The 15,341-nt window shown below is 44.9% G+C and overlaps 1 protein-coding gene across 21 annotated transcripts in view; it reads right to left on the bottom strand.

Annotated features, from left to right (window-relative positions):
* The window catches only part of UNC80 (unc-80 homolog, NALCN channel complex subunit), a 3,486,058-nt gene that overhangs the window by 2,391,856 nt on the left and 1,078,861 nt on the right, over positions 1-15,341 (bottom strand). For all 21 annotated transcript variants that reach the window (XM_069615884.1, XM_069615886.1, XM_069615890.1 and 18 more), the window contains one exon: positions 541-707. In XM_069615884.1, the coding sequence (XP_069471985.1) occupies positions 541-707 (167 nt within the window). The remainder of the gene's footprint in view (positions 1-540; positions 708-15,341) is intronic.

The following is a 15,341-nucleotide window of genomic DNA, read 5'->3' as shown; positions in this document are numbered from 1 at the left end:
CATACCTATTATGTTGCTGCAGATAATGTGTCCTGTGTATTATTACAGATCTGACCTTGAAGTATTTGAATATCGAATGTGTTCCAAATTGTCCTATAGGTTAGTATGAAAGCTCAAGGGCAACGCACTCTCCTCGAGAACAGGACGTTCAACATGGGTTCTTATACCGGGCCTGGCGATTAGAAGCTGGAGGAGTCTGGCAGTAAGTGTGATATAAATGACCACAAATTGTGCTTATCAATTTGAATCCAATTTCTTTTAAAAACTGTGCTGCAAAATGTACTATTTGGCCCTATCATTTTATAAACATTCCTGGCTGTGGGGCTTACATGACCGTGAGCGAAAGCGAACGGGGGAATAGTGCTTGCCCCACCTGCATGGAAGTTCAGAGGTAGCCACTGAAAGAAGGTGAATATACTATTTACAAACATAGGCGTCTTTGGTGATAAGAAAGAAATAAAGGGAATACTAATGCACACTAACTTAGTCCGTTCAGTTTCTAACCATTTTGCTACTTTATACCAGATTTTTATAACAAACCTTTTGCTTCCGGAAGGTCTGGGCTCATGATCCGTGTCTCCATTTTTCTTCCCTGGTGTCAATTTCTCAGCACTGTCTAAAAGGGCACTGAGGGCCACTCTGCGGAAGACATTCCCATGGGCTTCCTTGATGAATTGAACGAGCTGCCGAATATCACAGTATAATCCCTGAATAGCAAACAAATACACTGTTACACATAGGGACAAAGCAACGAATCCACTATACATTCCTGTGCTAAAATGGACGACTCGTACCACATTGGGAGGGGGAGAAAAAGATACTTACCTGTAACATTGGTTCTACAACGTTGCCATCGCCAAAATATTGACATGGTTGTGTGGTATCCTGTATGTGAACGTACAGAGAGCTTGCGTGTGTGTGCGATATCAGCTGTGTGCGTTTGTGTGAGTGTTTCGAGCGTGACAGCAGGGACTGGAGCAGATGTACTACGCAGTGTTTGCCTATAATGGCGTCACTTACCTGCCTGTCACTTCAAAAAAGCCTTAATTTGATAGAACTACCGAAGTCCTTCCCGACTCTCAATTGACCTGAAAGGCAGGTTACTTCCGTTTGCCTTATCCTCTCATCATCCGAGGACCCAGAAAGCCTATGGGAGTCATTTAGAGGATGCTGGTAAAACTGTCAGAACTTACCGTCTCTGCGCTGCCATCGCAAATGCTTCAATTGAAACAGTGGTCTTTAAATCAGATGTACAATGTACTGGTGGCTTGGCCTTACAATTCGGCGACAGGTAGGAATGCTTTATAAAAATGTACATCGCTGGTGCAGTGTAAAAATCACATATAACAGTAGCACCACGAGAATAAGCACCAGAAATAGGATCAGAGATGAGGAGACAGCATGTCACAAAAGAAGAAACAGATCTATATCCTATCCTGAGTTTATAAAGCCCGTGTTAACAAATAAGAAGGCAACACCCATAACCCCACCCAAAGGTTTTAGGTTTAAATTATTTTTGGGCCTTGAAATATGAAGGTATACACCAAAAAGTTTCTTTGAAAAAAGTTTTGCCTGGGCATCAGAGTGATGGCATTGGCGCTTAGAAACACAATTCTGATGTATAAGTGCCTTACAAATGCTCAAAAAATAACAAAAATAAAATGTGCAATTGTGCAAATCCATGGGGGGACCGGAGCATTTGCAGGCATTATAACTTATATCTAGATTCACAATTGGGATGCAAAATTATGGAAAAGGCGAGCATTTCCCAGGAATGTGTGGAACAGGTGCTAGTGAAAGTGCAATGTGAAAATGAGCGATTACTGGACCTGTGTGTGTATCTTCCATTCCATGGGACAACAACGGCACAAACAACTGTTTTCCTGTGTGCATTTCCACCCTTATCACAGAGATGCACGTTTTCAAAACCCAGACATTGGCTGCATATATAAGAATTATTTTCAAAAGTTAAATCTATAAATGTTGGAAATGCCAATGTTTACGTTTAACCTATTATTAAACATTAAATATAACTTACAATACAACCAACATCATAACCAAGATTGCTGCAACCTTAACTCACCATCTTCTTTGATTGTTTTTAATGTTAAAAAAATACATTGTTTTTAATAAGTTAACGTGGTAATGTGTTAATGCTATTTTGTGTTTAGTTTATATGCCGATGTTATGTGTGTGCTTATTTTGTACTTTGTATGTTAATGCTAGTTGATGTGTAGTGTGGTAAACAAAAAAAATGTAGAGTATATTTTTGGAGTCTAGTGATTTTAGTAATTGTGGGTGTATGTGTGGAGGTCATTTAACATAAGGTGTTTACTATTTTCATGTATTTTAAGGATTAGGTAAAGTGTTCTTAGTATGTATTGTATGTTTTTTTATGAATGTTGTTTTTTTTCGTATACCTATGTGCTGATATTACTTACTTAACTAGAGTTAAGGGTCCACCAATGCCGGCTCTAATGTTGGTTTTATATTATGTTTAGTGTTCATCAATATGTTGAGCTTAAGGTTGACATTTCCAAATGTTAGGGCAGAATTCAATTTTCGGGGCTCCATTTGTCTGACTATTTGGGTTGCCCAAGCTTTTATATGGCTACCATGGTTTTTCTGACTAGCAGGATTTCTACTGAAATATAGTGGTTACATGACCCATTCCATTATGCATGTGCTTATCCAGTCCTACTTTTTTCTTCGCAATTCTGGGACTTGTAGTCCGAGCTTTATAATGGGAAAAGTGGAACTACAAGTCCCAGAACGCAAAGAAAAAAAACAGGCCTGGATAGCCACCTACAGTTTGGAATGGGTCACGTTGGCAACTATGCTGAAATCTCCCTATAACTGCAACCCTTTTTCGTATGTGCTGCCCTCAGTAGCCTACAGGGCTTTTTAAGAGGTGCGTTTTGGTCGAAGGGGGATTTTATCATTAGGAAAGAACGATGGGGAGCAAGCTGGTGTCAGACGTATCTTAGCCTTGACTACACCCTGGTTGTAACCATTTTACTGCATTAGTAACCGAACACACCTGCATCGTAGCCATTGGTCTACTAATGTCTTTTTTTGAAGTCCTGAACCCAGCCATTTTTTGGGGCATTACCTTTCTTGTGTGGACCACGAGGCACGGCCAAATGACTGTTTTGCTGACACAGGGTCACCCCAGTCCACAAAAGTACCTCAGTGCAAACTGTTTCAAAGCCCCCACTCGCTAGGCATCACAATCTATATCCTTGATGTGTGTTTATTTGGCGGTTTTCCTGGCCAGCCCTGACTGCCAGGCCATCCAGACATTTAGGTGCCTCCTTAAGTGTGATTGATGAACTTGCTTAGGCCAGCGCTTGAGTGAATGTATTTATCAGCAAGGGCCCATTACTCAGATCCTTTCCTTAATTCACCTGAACAAAGCAGTGGAGATGGGCTGCTGATGAGGGTCTTGGGGTGGCCATACTGGCTGTGCGCCTTGCCCTTTGACCCTGTAGACGGGATCTCCTAGGCTGAAGGAATTCCTTGCGGAGCTTCCTTTGAATCTTGCAGTCCTCCTTACTGGATGGACTTTATTTCCTTTGGGCTCTTCCTAGCCTGCAGTAGTGGTGCTCCAGGCAACATCCTTTTGGCCAAAGTGCCTAAAGGCTTGGAGTCTCTCCTTACTTTCCTGTCCTAGAAATCTGATTGGCTGCTAGTTGCTACCCCTCTGCTCCGTGAAGTGATGTCCTGTGTCACCTCCAGCCCTGCTCCTCTCTGTGGGACCTTTTCCTTGCTGGCTCGCTGTACCCTCTTACTCCAATGAGCTGATCTGTGATGCATGCTGCGTCCTGCATAGTGCTCCTTTGTTGCTGCTGCCATGCTCTTTGTCTTGTGAGGCATCATCTCAGTATCTTCCTGGTTGGACTTACCTTGTCTGTGTTCTTGATGGGTAGAAGGCCACTTGTCTTAAACCTGACACTCTAACTCACCTATCATCCAAAGTGCCTGGCCCAAATATGCAACAGCCAATGCTGCGAGTACCTGTGCCAGGGTCTTTAGCTCTTGAGCCCATTCTTGGCCCCCTTCTTCAGGATCCCCTGGGGCCAGAAGCGGTGGTGTTTTCAAGCCTCCCCTTTTACCATTGCAAAGAGAGAACCTTGGACTTCTTCTGAAACCAGCTCTTTCTGGAATCCTAGTTGGCAAAACATGTGCTGAAACCAGTGCACCAGATAAGATTTTGGGGTGGGAGTATTTTATTCCCTGTTTTTAAACTTTGAGAGTAAATGTGATTTTAAGAGAGTAAAAATGACTTTTCTCCTTTGCAATAGAGTAAAATGTATGCGACATCCAGCCGACGCATGCACAAACACTGTATGGAAATCATTACCGTACGGCAGCTTTCTGCATTGTGACAGAATACACGTTTCATTATTTCTCTAAGATCTGGCCATTTGATATCTCCTGTATATATTTAAATGTTGAAATCACAAAAACCTAGCCAATTACATAGTAAAGCCAACACAAATTGTATTGGCCCTCATTACAACTCAGGCGGTAAGGGGTTTACGGCGCCGTAAACAGCGCCGACCCTTACCGCCTGAGTATGAGGTCCCTTAGCGCCATGGCGGATTTAACACCTGCTTTTAGCAGGTGTTAAAATCCATGGCGCTAAGAGACCATGGAGTTAATTACGCCACCGTAATTTACGGTGGCGTAATTAACGCCTTCCCCACTCCCATCATGCCCTATGGGGCAAAAATGGGAATGGGGAAGGGTAAATGGGGATTGGGGATTTACCGCCCCGCCAAACTCGGAATGGGGCGGTAAGTCCGCCAACCACCATGGCGTAAACGTAGTTTACGCCATGGTGGTAAAGTCACGGCCCAGGCGGTAACTTACCGCCTGGGTCGTAATGAGGCCCATTGTGTGTTTTGAGGTTCGATAGCAGAATTGTCTTTTGATGTTTAATGAAAGTCCTCATTTTCTGGAGCTATTACTACCTAATGGTATGCCAATGTATGATACAACAGTGCAGAGAGGCCAGGACTCCATGCTAAATTCTATATCTAATCTAACGGTCAAATGGTTATTTATATGGCGCTTTTGGCAAAGCGATGTAAATAGAACATATTTATCGCAATTATCACCAAACCAAAGTCGGTACTCGTTTATCGACCTCGAAAGGATGAAAAGCTGAGTTGGACTTGCCGGGATTCGAACCTGCAACCTACAGATCATGCACAGATTGCAGCAATGAGTGCTCAACCGGCTGAGCTATCTTATTGGCTAACATTCTTCAGAGTTCGGTTAACTGAGTATCGACTGAGGTATAATAATCACAGTACCTAGATGTTGGACGAACGATTTATGAAGCATTACATGAAGTTAAATACCTATCTGGATCGTCACAGGGACAGGTTTTGCTGAGTTTCTATTTCAATTACAATGTAACTTTAATTTCTTTGTCTTTGAACCGCGCTGGCACTTCCTGGAGAGTCAGGTTTTGGATGTTTTAATTGTACTTTTGAAGATTTGAGAGGCTAGAACACCTGTGAGGCTGTGATTGGTGTAATGACAATCACTCACCCTTGAGCAAAGACTCTGCTGCCACTGACCATTTATAGTAATGTACCCCATTAACTGCAAGGTTGAGTGGATGTAACCCAGACTGTGCATAGTAATCATTTTACACACTGTTCTTATAATTAGAGTGTAAATTAAATTATCAGTGTAAAAATTATCTGCCTCCACATGAGTACGCACAAAGCACCAGAACTCTGAAAAATACAATTGTGCAATACTGGTTTGCTTTCGCTGGAGAAAAAAAAAAGCATAATTTGTTACAAAATATTAATTCTCAATTGTAACTTCGTTTTCCATCTTATTATTAGACAATCCTAAAATTCTAGGAAAATATACATAGTGCTTCTAAAGCTGAATGGAAAGAAACCATTCCTTTTATCACAGTGTGCAGTTTCTTTTTTTGAAAGGCTTCAAAGAAATACATTCTGTTTCAGAGGTAGCTTGCAATGACATCCATGTAGATAACAATCAAAAGAAGCCTTCTGGTTTCTGTCAAGTAACCTGACCTTTGCACTGCCCTCTTCTCTAAACCTGTGTGTAAATGTAACGCTCACCTGATTCCCACGGAGGCGCAGGTCTGGCTTCGAGTGCTGATGCTTCTTCAATGGTGAAGCGCAGGACTCTGAAGATGGACAGGAAGGGCCCTCTACTCTGGCTTCTCCGGCTCGCAGGAATATTCCCCTGTGCGTGAAAAGGGAGTATTACCTACCGACTGAGTTATGATCAAGCCTCCCACTTTCTTCCAACCCTCCACGATACCCTTCCACGATTCCCCGTGAAGTCTCACCTTGGGGTCAGGAAGGATGAGCTCTCCATCCTGCTTCTGATGCAGGGGCGCGTTGAAACCCAGTTACTTCACTGGATTGAGGATTGATGGGAGTTCAGGTAAGCTTGACTATTCAGGTAAGGCTCTGTAAAAGTTCTGTTGCAAGTTCAAAAGTCCAAGCTTAATAATAATGTTCATTGTCTTTTTGCAGCAAGCGCTAATGCTTATGTCTTTTTTTCCCTTAGGGGCCGGGGTTCGGAATGCCGGAGATATGGCACGGACCCGAAGTGAAACGTGCAGTTCCAGTTCCAGTAAATGGCAGGTTAGTTCTGGATGAGCGCTCGGGAACTGACTTTGCATACGCTCATTCAATGTCTTTGTCTTTTTTCCCCATAGGGGCCGGGGTCCGGAAAATGCCTGGAAGCGGCAAGACCCGAAATGAAATGAGGTAAGTCTTATTCCCTTCCTTCTCTCACCTCTTATTCTTGTCTTTTTCTCTAGGCTCTGGGAAGTGGCTGTGTATCCGGATGATCGCTGCTGAAGATGGAGGAACCCAGGAAAGGTGAGTGAAATGCAGCGCTGCAGCGATCGTAACGAAATGCTTTTAAAAAATAATGTCTTCCCTTTCAGGATCGTCGGTGATGTCTCCGTGGTGCAGATTTAGCTGGTAAAGGTCTCTGTTTCCCTTTGCAGGTGACCCAGGATGCTGACAGGCGTGGCTGAAGTCCAGATGCAGGAGCTGACACGGTGAGCGTCCAGCTGCGAGGAGCAGAACAACGCGAAGCGTGAGTTGCTGATCGGGTGTGGTTTAAATAGCTTCGGAAGAAGTTCCAAGTGTGTATCCTTCCTCCGATCAGGTATGTATCCTTCCCCGACCACACCCGGGTGGAAAGTAATCCCACAGGTAAAGTAGTTCCATTCAGGCCTCAAGAGGGCCTGGATGTGGCAGGATGGTCTGCATCAGGTAAGTGCATATTAAAACACTTGAACACATGCCTAGCTTTATGAGCCTGGCGCCTAAGGCGCCAGAACAGGGGTTCAACATGAGCCTGGCGCCTAAGGCGCCAGGACTGCGTCCAAAGGGCCCCAGCTTGGGCCCGCTGGCACTCCCCTGAGGGAAATGATGCCTGCCTCTGGGGTTGCTGGGTCGGACCTGGCTCCTTGGAGGTAGGCATCATGACAGTACCCTCCCTCAAGGCCCCTCCCAAGGTTCTTCCCTCCAGGGGTTTTGGCTTGTTCGGAAATCTCCGGTGAAACCTTTGTACTAATCGAGGTGCGTGGACATGGTTACTAGGCTCCCACGATCTCTCCTGAGGTCCATATCCCTTCCAGTCAACAAGATAGAAGAGTTTTGACTTTACCACCTTGGAGTCTAAAATGTCTTTAACTTCGAATTCTAATTCCCCTTCAATTTGAACTGGATCTGGAGGCTTGGACAATCGGGTTCCTGGTTGTACGGGCTTCAAAAGTGATGCATGAAAAACTGGATGTATACGCATGTTGGACGGTAGATCCAGTTTAAAGGCCACTGGGTTGATTATAGCCTTGATGGGATAAGGTCCTATGAATCTGGGATTGAAGGTTCGCGGGCCCTTGAGGGATAAGTGTTTAGTTGCTAGCCATACCTGGTCTCCTACTTGGTAAGGCGGAGTTTTACTCCGGTGCAAATCTGCGTTTTCTTTATACTTTTTCCTGGCTTGCTGTAAATGAGTTGCAGCTTCTTTGAAGGCTCGGGTTATTGTGGAATGCAGATGATTTACTGCGGGCATTTCCAGGGTCAGAGGTGGATCTAGGTCAGAGGTCCGAGGATGGTGACCATACAAAGTATAAAAGGGGGTTTGTCCGGTTCCAGAATGCACTGAATTGTTGTATGCATATTCTGCGATCCAAAGGATGTCTTTCCAATTTAACTTGGATTGGTGTAACATGCACCGAAGATATTGCTCGAGAGTCTGATTGGTTGCCTCGGTTTGTCCGTCGGTCTGGGGGTGGTGGCTGGTGGATAACCGCACATCTATTTGTGCTAGTTGGCAACTCTTCTTCCAAAAATGGGAGATAAATTGACTTCCACGATCCGAGACTAATATGGAAGGGAAACCATGTATGCGAACTACATTCTCCAGGAATTCCTTGGCCAAGGTGGAAGCAGAACGCAAACCCTTTAAAGGGATAAAGTGGGCCATTTTGGTGAATAGGTCCACAATTACAAGGATTGTGTTGTGACCAGCACAAGGAGGCAGGTCGGTTATAAAGTCCATTGACAGGGTGTGCCAAGGTGCCGGTGGAATATCCAAGGGTTGAAGTAGGCCGGCTGGCCTTTTCTTTTGAGCCTTGTTTTGGGCGCAAATTCCGCAAGACGGAACAAAAGACTTTATGTCTTTTCTCCAAGAAGGCCACCAGAAGTTACGTTTAATTTTTTCCTCCGTTTTAGCGATACCAGGATGTCCTTCCATTAAAGATTCATGATGATGGGCAATAACAAGTTCTTGCAATTCTTTACTTGGCAGAAACAACCGCTCCTGGAAGTAGGGTAAGTCATCCTTAACGGTGTAATGAGGACCCTTCTGACTCCATTCCAGTAAGGTTGAAGAGTCTAGAAGTTGTTTTACTTGCGTTTGGATGTCCTCAATAGTGTGCAATGAAGTTAAGCCTAAGATTCTTTGCTCAGGTATGATGGGCACAGGTTCTAAGCTCGAATTAGGTTCTTCCATGCCAATCCGGGATAAGGCGTCCGCTTTTCCATTCTTGCAGCCAGGGCGATAGGTAATTACAAAATCAAATTCCGCAAAGAATAGAGCCCATCGGAGTTGTCGTGAAGATTGAGCTTTGGCCGTCTTTAAATACTGTAAGTTTCTGTGGTCCGTAATTACGGTAATGGTGTGTCTTGCCCCGAGAAGATAGTGACGCCAAGCCTTGAAAGCAGATTTGATGGCCAGTAACTCTTTATCAGTAATTGCGTAGTTGATTTCAGGAGGAGAAAATTTTCTGGACCAAAAGGCCACTGGGTGTAGTTGGTTAGTTTTTGGGTCTCTTTGCGACAGGACAGTTCCCATGGCCGAACTGGATGCATCGGTTTCCACTATGTACGGGAGATCTGGGTGCGGGTGTTTCAGTACAGGTGCAGAGGTGAATTTGGTTTTCAGGTCCTGGAAGGCTTGTTCGGCTTCAAGAGTCCATTCGAAGGGTTTGTTTTTCTTTAGGAGAGCGGTGATGGGTTGGACTGTTCGGGAAAATTCCGAGATGAATCTTCGATAGAAATTGGCAAAGCCGAGCATGCTCTGAACTCCCTTCACCGAGCTAGGAGATGGCCATTTGAGGATGGCGTCCACCTTTCGCGAGTCCATTCGGACTCCTTGAGGTGTCAGGATGAATCCGAGAAACTCAACTTCTGTGGTATGAAAAACGCATTTTTCGAGTTTTGCAAATAGTCTGTGCTGGCGCAATTTCTCAAGAACTGCCCTAACATGTTTTCTGTGATCAGATTCTGAAGAAGAGTACACCAGGATGTCGTCAATGTAAACAATGACACAGACATCGATAAGTTCCCGAAGAACATCATTCATAAAGTACTGAAAGGCGGCAGGTGCATTGCACAACCCGAAGGGCATCACCTGATACTCGAAGAGCCCAAATTTGGTGCGGAATGCAGTCTTCCATTTGTCGCCTTCTTTTATGTGCACCAGGTGATAAGCTCCTCAGAGATCTAACTTGGTGTACACACAAGCGTGTTTCACCTGGTTGATAAGCTCAGGGATCAAGGGCAGAGGATAACGATTCTTAATCCTTATTTGATTTAGGACGCGATAGTCTATACACGTTCTAAGGTAGCCTTCTTTTTTCGGCACGAAGAACAGAGCTGAAGAGACAGGAGACTTGGACGGGCGAATAAAACCATTGGCTAGGTACTGATCTAAATACTGACGCAAATGCAGGTTCTCAGGTTCCGTAAGAGCATAAATCCTACTACAAGGTAGTTGAGCATTGGGTACCAAATCGATTTGGCAATCATAAGACCGATGGGGAGGTAACGTGTTAGCCTGTTCTTTCTGAAAAACGTCTTGGAATTCTTGGTATTCTGACGGTAGCTGTACAGGGGTGGAAGTTGCTGAGGCTAGACCCATAGCTGGATTTCTTAGATAACAAGTTTGTTCACAATCAGGAAAACCTATCTTCTTTGCTCGCCAGTCAATTCTGGGATTATGTGTTTCTAACCAAGGAATTCCAAGAATTACTTGAAATTGTGGGGCCTTGATCACATCAAACACGATTGCTTCCCGATGTCCATCCTGACCCACCAGTGTCACTTCAACAGTGGAATGCGTTACAAGCCCTGAGGCTATTTCGGTTCCATCTACTGTAGTAATGACATCTTGGGTTACTTTCGGGCGGAGAGGAAGCTTAATTCTGAAAGCCAATTCACGGTCTATGTAATTTCCAATAGCTCCACTGTCGATGTATGCTTTTACAGCACGCAACTGCTGAGGCTGTTTTGGGTCCACGAGCACCATTGGCATGACAAAATGCGAGGTCAAAGAGTTAGTTTTCAAGCTCGGCAAGCGGACCCCTACTCTTGCCGGGCTAGGTCGTTTCCCGAATCAGGTGTCACTAATTCGTTATCAGTAGCTCCAACCACCGTCTTAAGTGGTTTAACTGGACAATTTCGAAGAAAGTGACCGGAAGTCCCGCAATACAGACAAAGTTGCATTTGCCGCCTTCTCTCTCGTTTTCTCTGCGTTAATGGTCCTTTAACCCCACCGATTTGCATAGGTTCAGATACGTCGGTACTCTTGGAGTTAGTGTGGGTTTTGATTGGTGCTCGGTTTTCATACTTGAACCGATCTGCTTTTCTATATTGAAGTCTGTGATCGAGTTGAACCACCAAGTCAATGTAGTCTGCGCAGACCTGGGGTGGGTTTACTATCTGAGCTAGAACATCCTTAAGCTCTCCGCGCAGGCCTCGATGAAACAATGTGATCCTTTTGCTTTCTGGCCATCCAGTTTCCACAACCAGTCTGTTAAAGGTGGCTATGTAGGACAGAAGATCCTGATTACCTTGTCGTAAGGATAGCAGTTCGTTATCAAGGGCCTGTCCTTGAGAGTGTCGAGCGAACAATCTTTCCATGCTGGCCTGGAAGCCCTGAAAATTCTGGAGAATGGGATCATCCTGATTTACCAATGGAATAGACCAATCGGCAGCACTGCCACTGAGGTAAGATAGTATAAAGGCTACCTTGGTCTGGTCGTTAGGGAAGGCTCCGGGTCTGTATAGAAAGTGTAAACGACATTGGTTCATAAAGACGGCATATTTCTTGGGATCCCCCGCAAAACGTTCAGGCGGGGCCAAAGGCATGTGTCCAGGTAGATTAATTTGTACCGGGTTACTCAAACCCATTGATGTGGAAATGTCTCCGGAATTAGGTAAAGGAGTGTGCCCTGCCTGGGCCTGTAATAACCTTTTGGCTAGGTCATCTGTTCTTTCCTTGGATAAGATCAGTTCTCTTTTGAGAGCGTTAGTCTCCTGGCGGGCTGAGTGCACCTCTGCCCGTAATTCCCCCAAAAGCTGGGCCAGCTGGTCAGTCTCAGAAGTCTCCATAGCGCCCGGGTGGGAAATTGTGGGTAGGCTTCGCATTCTGTAACGCTCACCTGATTAACACTGAGGCGCAGGTCTGGCTTCGAGTGCTGATGCTTCTTCAATGGTGAAGCGTAGGACTCTGAAGATGGACAGGAAGGGCCCTCTACTCTGGCTTCTCCGGCTCGCAGGAATATTCCCCTGTGCGTGAAAAGGGAGTATTACCTACTGACTGAGTTATGATCAAGCCTCCCACTTTCTTCCAACCCTCCACGATACCCTTCCACGATTCCCCGTGAAGTCTCACCTTGGGGTCAGGAAGGATGAGCTCTCCATCCTGCTTCTGATGCAGGGGCGCGTTGAAACCCAGTTACTTCACTGGATTGAGGATTGATGGGAGTTCAGGTAAGCTTGACTATTCAGGTAAGGCTCTGTAAAAGTTCTGTTGCAAGTTCAAAAGTCCAAGCTTAATAATAATGTTCATTGTCTTTTTGCAGCAAGCGCTAATGCTTATGTCTTTTTTCCCCTTAGGGGCCGGGGTTCGGAATGCCGGAGATATGGCACCGACCCGAAGTGAAACGTGCAGTTCCAGTTCCAGTAAATGGCAGGTTAGTTCTGGATGAGCGCTCGGGAACTGACTTTGCATTCGCTCATTCAATGTCTTTGTCTTTTTTCCCCATAGGGGCCGGGGTCCGGAAAATGCCTGGAAGCGGCAAGACCCGAAATGAAATGAGGTAAGTCTTATTCCCTTCCTTCTCTCACCTCTTATTCTTGTCTTTTTCTCTAGGCTCTGGGAAGTGGCTGTGTATCCGGATGATCGCTGCTGAAGATGGAGGAACCCAGGAAAGGTGAGTGAAATGCAGCGCTGCAGCGATCGTAACGAAATGCTTTTAAAAAATAATGTCTTCCCTTTCAGGATCGTCGGTGATGTCTCCGTGGTGCAGATTTAGCTGGTAAGGTCTCTTGTTTCCCTTTGCAGGTGACCCAGGATGCTGACAGGCGTGGCTGAAGTCCAGATGCAGGAGCTGACACGGTGAGCGTCCAGCTGCGAGGAGCAGAACAACGCGAAGCGTGAGTTGCTGATCGGGTGTGGTTTAAATAGCTTTGGAAGAAGTTCCAAGTGTGTATCCTTCCTCCGATCAGGTATGTATCCTTCCCCGACCACACCCGGGTGGAAAGTAATCCCACAGTTAAAGTAGTTCCATCCAGGCCTCAAGAGGGCCTGGATGTGGTAGCATGGTCTGCATCAGGTAAGTGCACATTAAAACACTTGAACACATGTCTAGCTTTATGAGCCTGGCGCCTAAGGCGCCAGGACAGGGGTTCAACATGAGCCTGGCACCTAAGGCGCCAGGACTGCGTCCAAAGGGCCCCAGCTTGGGCCCGCTGGCACTCCCCTGGGGGAAATGATGCCTGCCTCTGGGGTTGCTGGGTCGGACCTGGCTCCTTGGAGGTAGGCATCATGACAGTAAATGTACACAGGAAAATAATAAAGCTGTCGTATTTGCAAGATTTTCATGCGTAAAAAGGCCTAGTACGCTCCTTATCTGGAGGCCTGGCTGAAACTTTACTTTGGGGTTCCTTCGCTCTTCCCAGTTGGATGGTTGCCACTCCTTCTCCAAATGTGGGGTAAAACAAGAATTTACCTAACTCTGCCCCATCACCGTAACAGGCCTATTGCGTGTGTAATGCTGATTGATTATGGGCGAAACGTTTGGAAACTTTGTGAACGCCTGAAAAGGGACTTTAAAATGTACTTTACTGGAATTCGAAATGTTTTACTGACCGACTTGGAGCTTCCAGAACAGAAAGCATACATTTAGACAGTACTGTGATTTTCTATACATTTTAGTATACTAACCTCCTTGTTCACTCTTTCCCATTGGAAATAAGCCTCTTGTGGTAACATGAGTTTGACTTGCTTGGTAGGGAAAGATGGGACTTATCCAGGCCCACTAGTGTCATTCTGATGTTATCTACTGTTTCTTAGCTGTCTGGGCCTGTTCCCTACACTGTTTAAGCTTTTTCATCCTGCCTTTCTAGGAACCATATTCCTCGTACTTTTCTCTCTTAGGGTAGTTCTCTGTGTTGTGTTTTATGAAGTGAGGTGTAATCAATGTTTAACCCATTACTGTGTTTTATTATATACTTGCTTAACTGGTATATTTCTTAGAATACCTATTTTACTTTTTTTTTTAACCTCAATGAAAAACTAAGTGACCTCCCAAGTGTGTGCCAATAAACTGTCTACTATATGTGCTATATTCAACCATACACACATAACATATAAATAAAATGCTGTGAAATCAAATATCAAATAGTGATATTCCTAAAGATGGATAGAACATTGTAGATGGTAGAAATAACAACAAAAAAGCAATAAAGAGTCTCACAAAAATACCTAAAGCTGCCCAATAAAAGGAGTCCTCTAAATAAGTTAACAAACTAACTCATTGCCTTCCAGGATCCCTACACATAATTTGCTATAGCAAAGGTGATTAATTGGGAGTAAGAATTAAGAATTAAGGGCCCACGGCAAAACCAGCAAAACACTTCTGATATTCTCAGCGATCAAAAGGGGTTTGATCCATCTTCTCCTCAGAGACCTATGGCAATATGGCAATAGGAGACAAAGAAATAAAAAATGAATAACTGTTTCGAATGAAATTCTAAAACAAGGGTACATGCCCTATTTGAGGCCTTTCCACCCCTCCAAGGACTGGGATAGAGGGATAGAAGTCAGAGGCAGGCGACCCAACCTCAGTTTAAGATACATAATGTTCTTCTCAGTCCCTACTGTCTGATTGAAACATTTCCCAAGCCCCTCAGTACATTTAAGATAATGTTAAAAGATCATTCTGGGGTTACAGAATGCCAGTATCTCTCTTTGCATTCGATCTGTGAAGTTTAGATTATATCTGTGAAGGGCCCCAAAATACCCCTGCAACTCTCTTACTGAATGCAGTCTGGGGAATCCCAGAGATCCTGTTGTTCCCACTTGGCCAGCAAGTCAGGCAGGGCAGGGAATCCGTCTCAAGTAGGCCACTGATCTCAGTCAGATGTGACGGTTCCTTCTTGGCACAGATCCCAAAACACAGACTCAGTGGCTTCAGAATGGCCTGTTCACTGACACTTTTGCCCCCAGCTGCTCTTTTAGCAGCAAATTGGAAATGCCCTGGGGTAGGCATAGGATGGACTTGAGAAGTATGTTCTTGCCCTCCTCTAAATGTCCTTAATTGGCAGAGCACCAAAGCTCGCTATTGTACAATGCCAGGATCCTGTCTTAGAAAATCGCACTCCCCCACTCCCTCAGTAGACAATTTCAGTACATCTTAAATCTTTCCCGTGCTAAAAACACTCAGTGGATCAGCAGCCTTCCCAATCGCCAATCCTCAGGTTGGTCTTCAAAGTGCTAATGATTAACCGTTTTGCCTTAAAGTATGATTC

The sequence above is a fragment of the Ambystoma mexicanum genome, chromosome 9 (genome assembly GCF_040938575.1).
Source record: "Ambystoma mexicanum isolate Mex_15411 chromosome 9, UKY_AmexF1_1, whole genome shotgun sequence".
Taxonomy (NCBI): domain Eukaryota; kingdom Metazoa; phylum Chordata; class Amphibia; order Caudata; family Ambystomatidae; genus Ambystoma; species Ambystoma mexicanum.
Note: the sequence above shows the minus strand (reverse complement) of the source record. Positions and strands in the feature narration are given on the sequence as shown.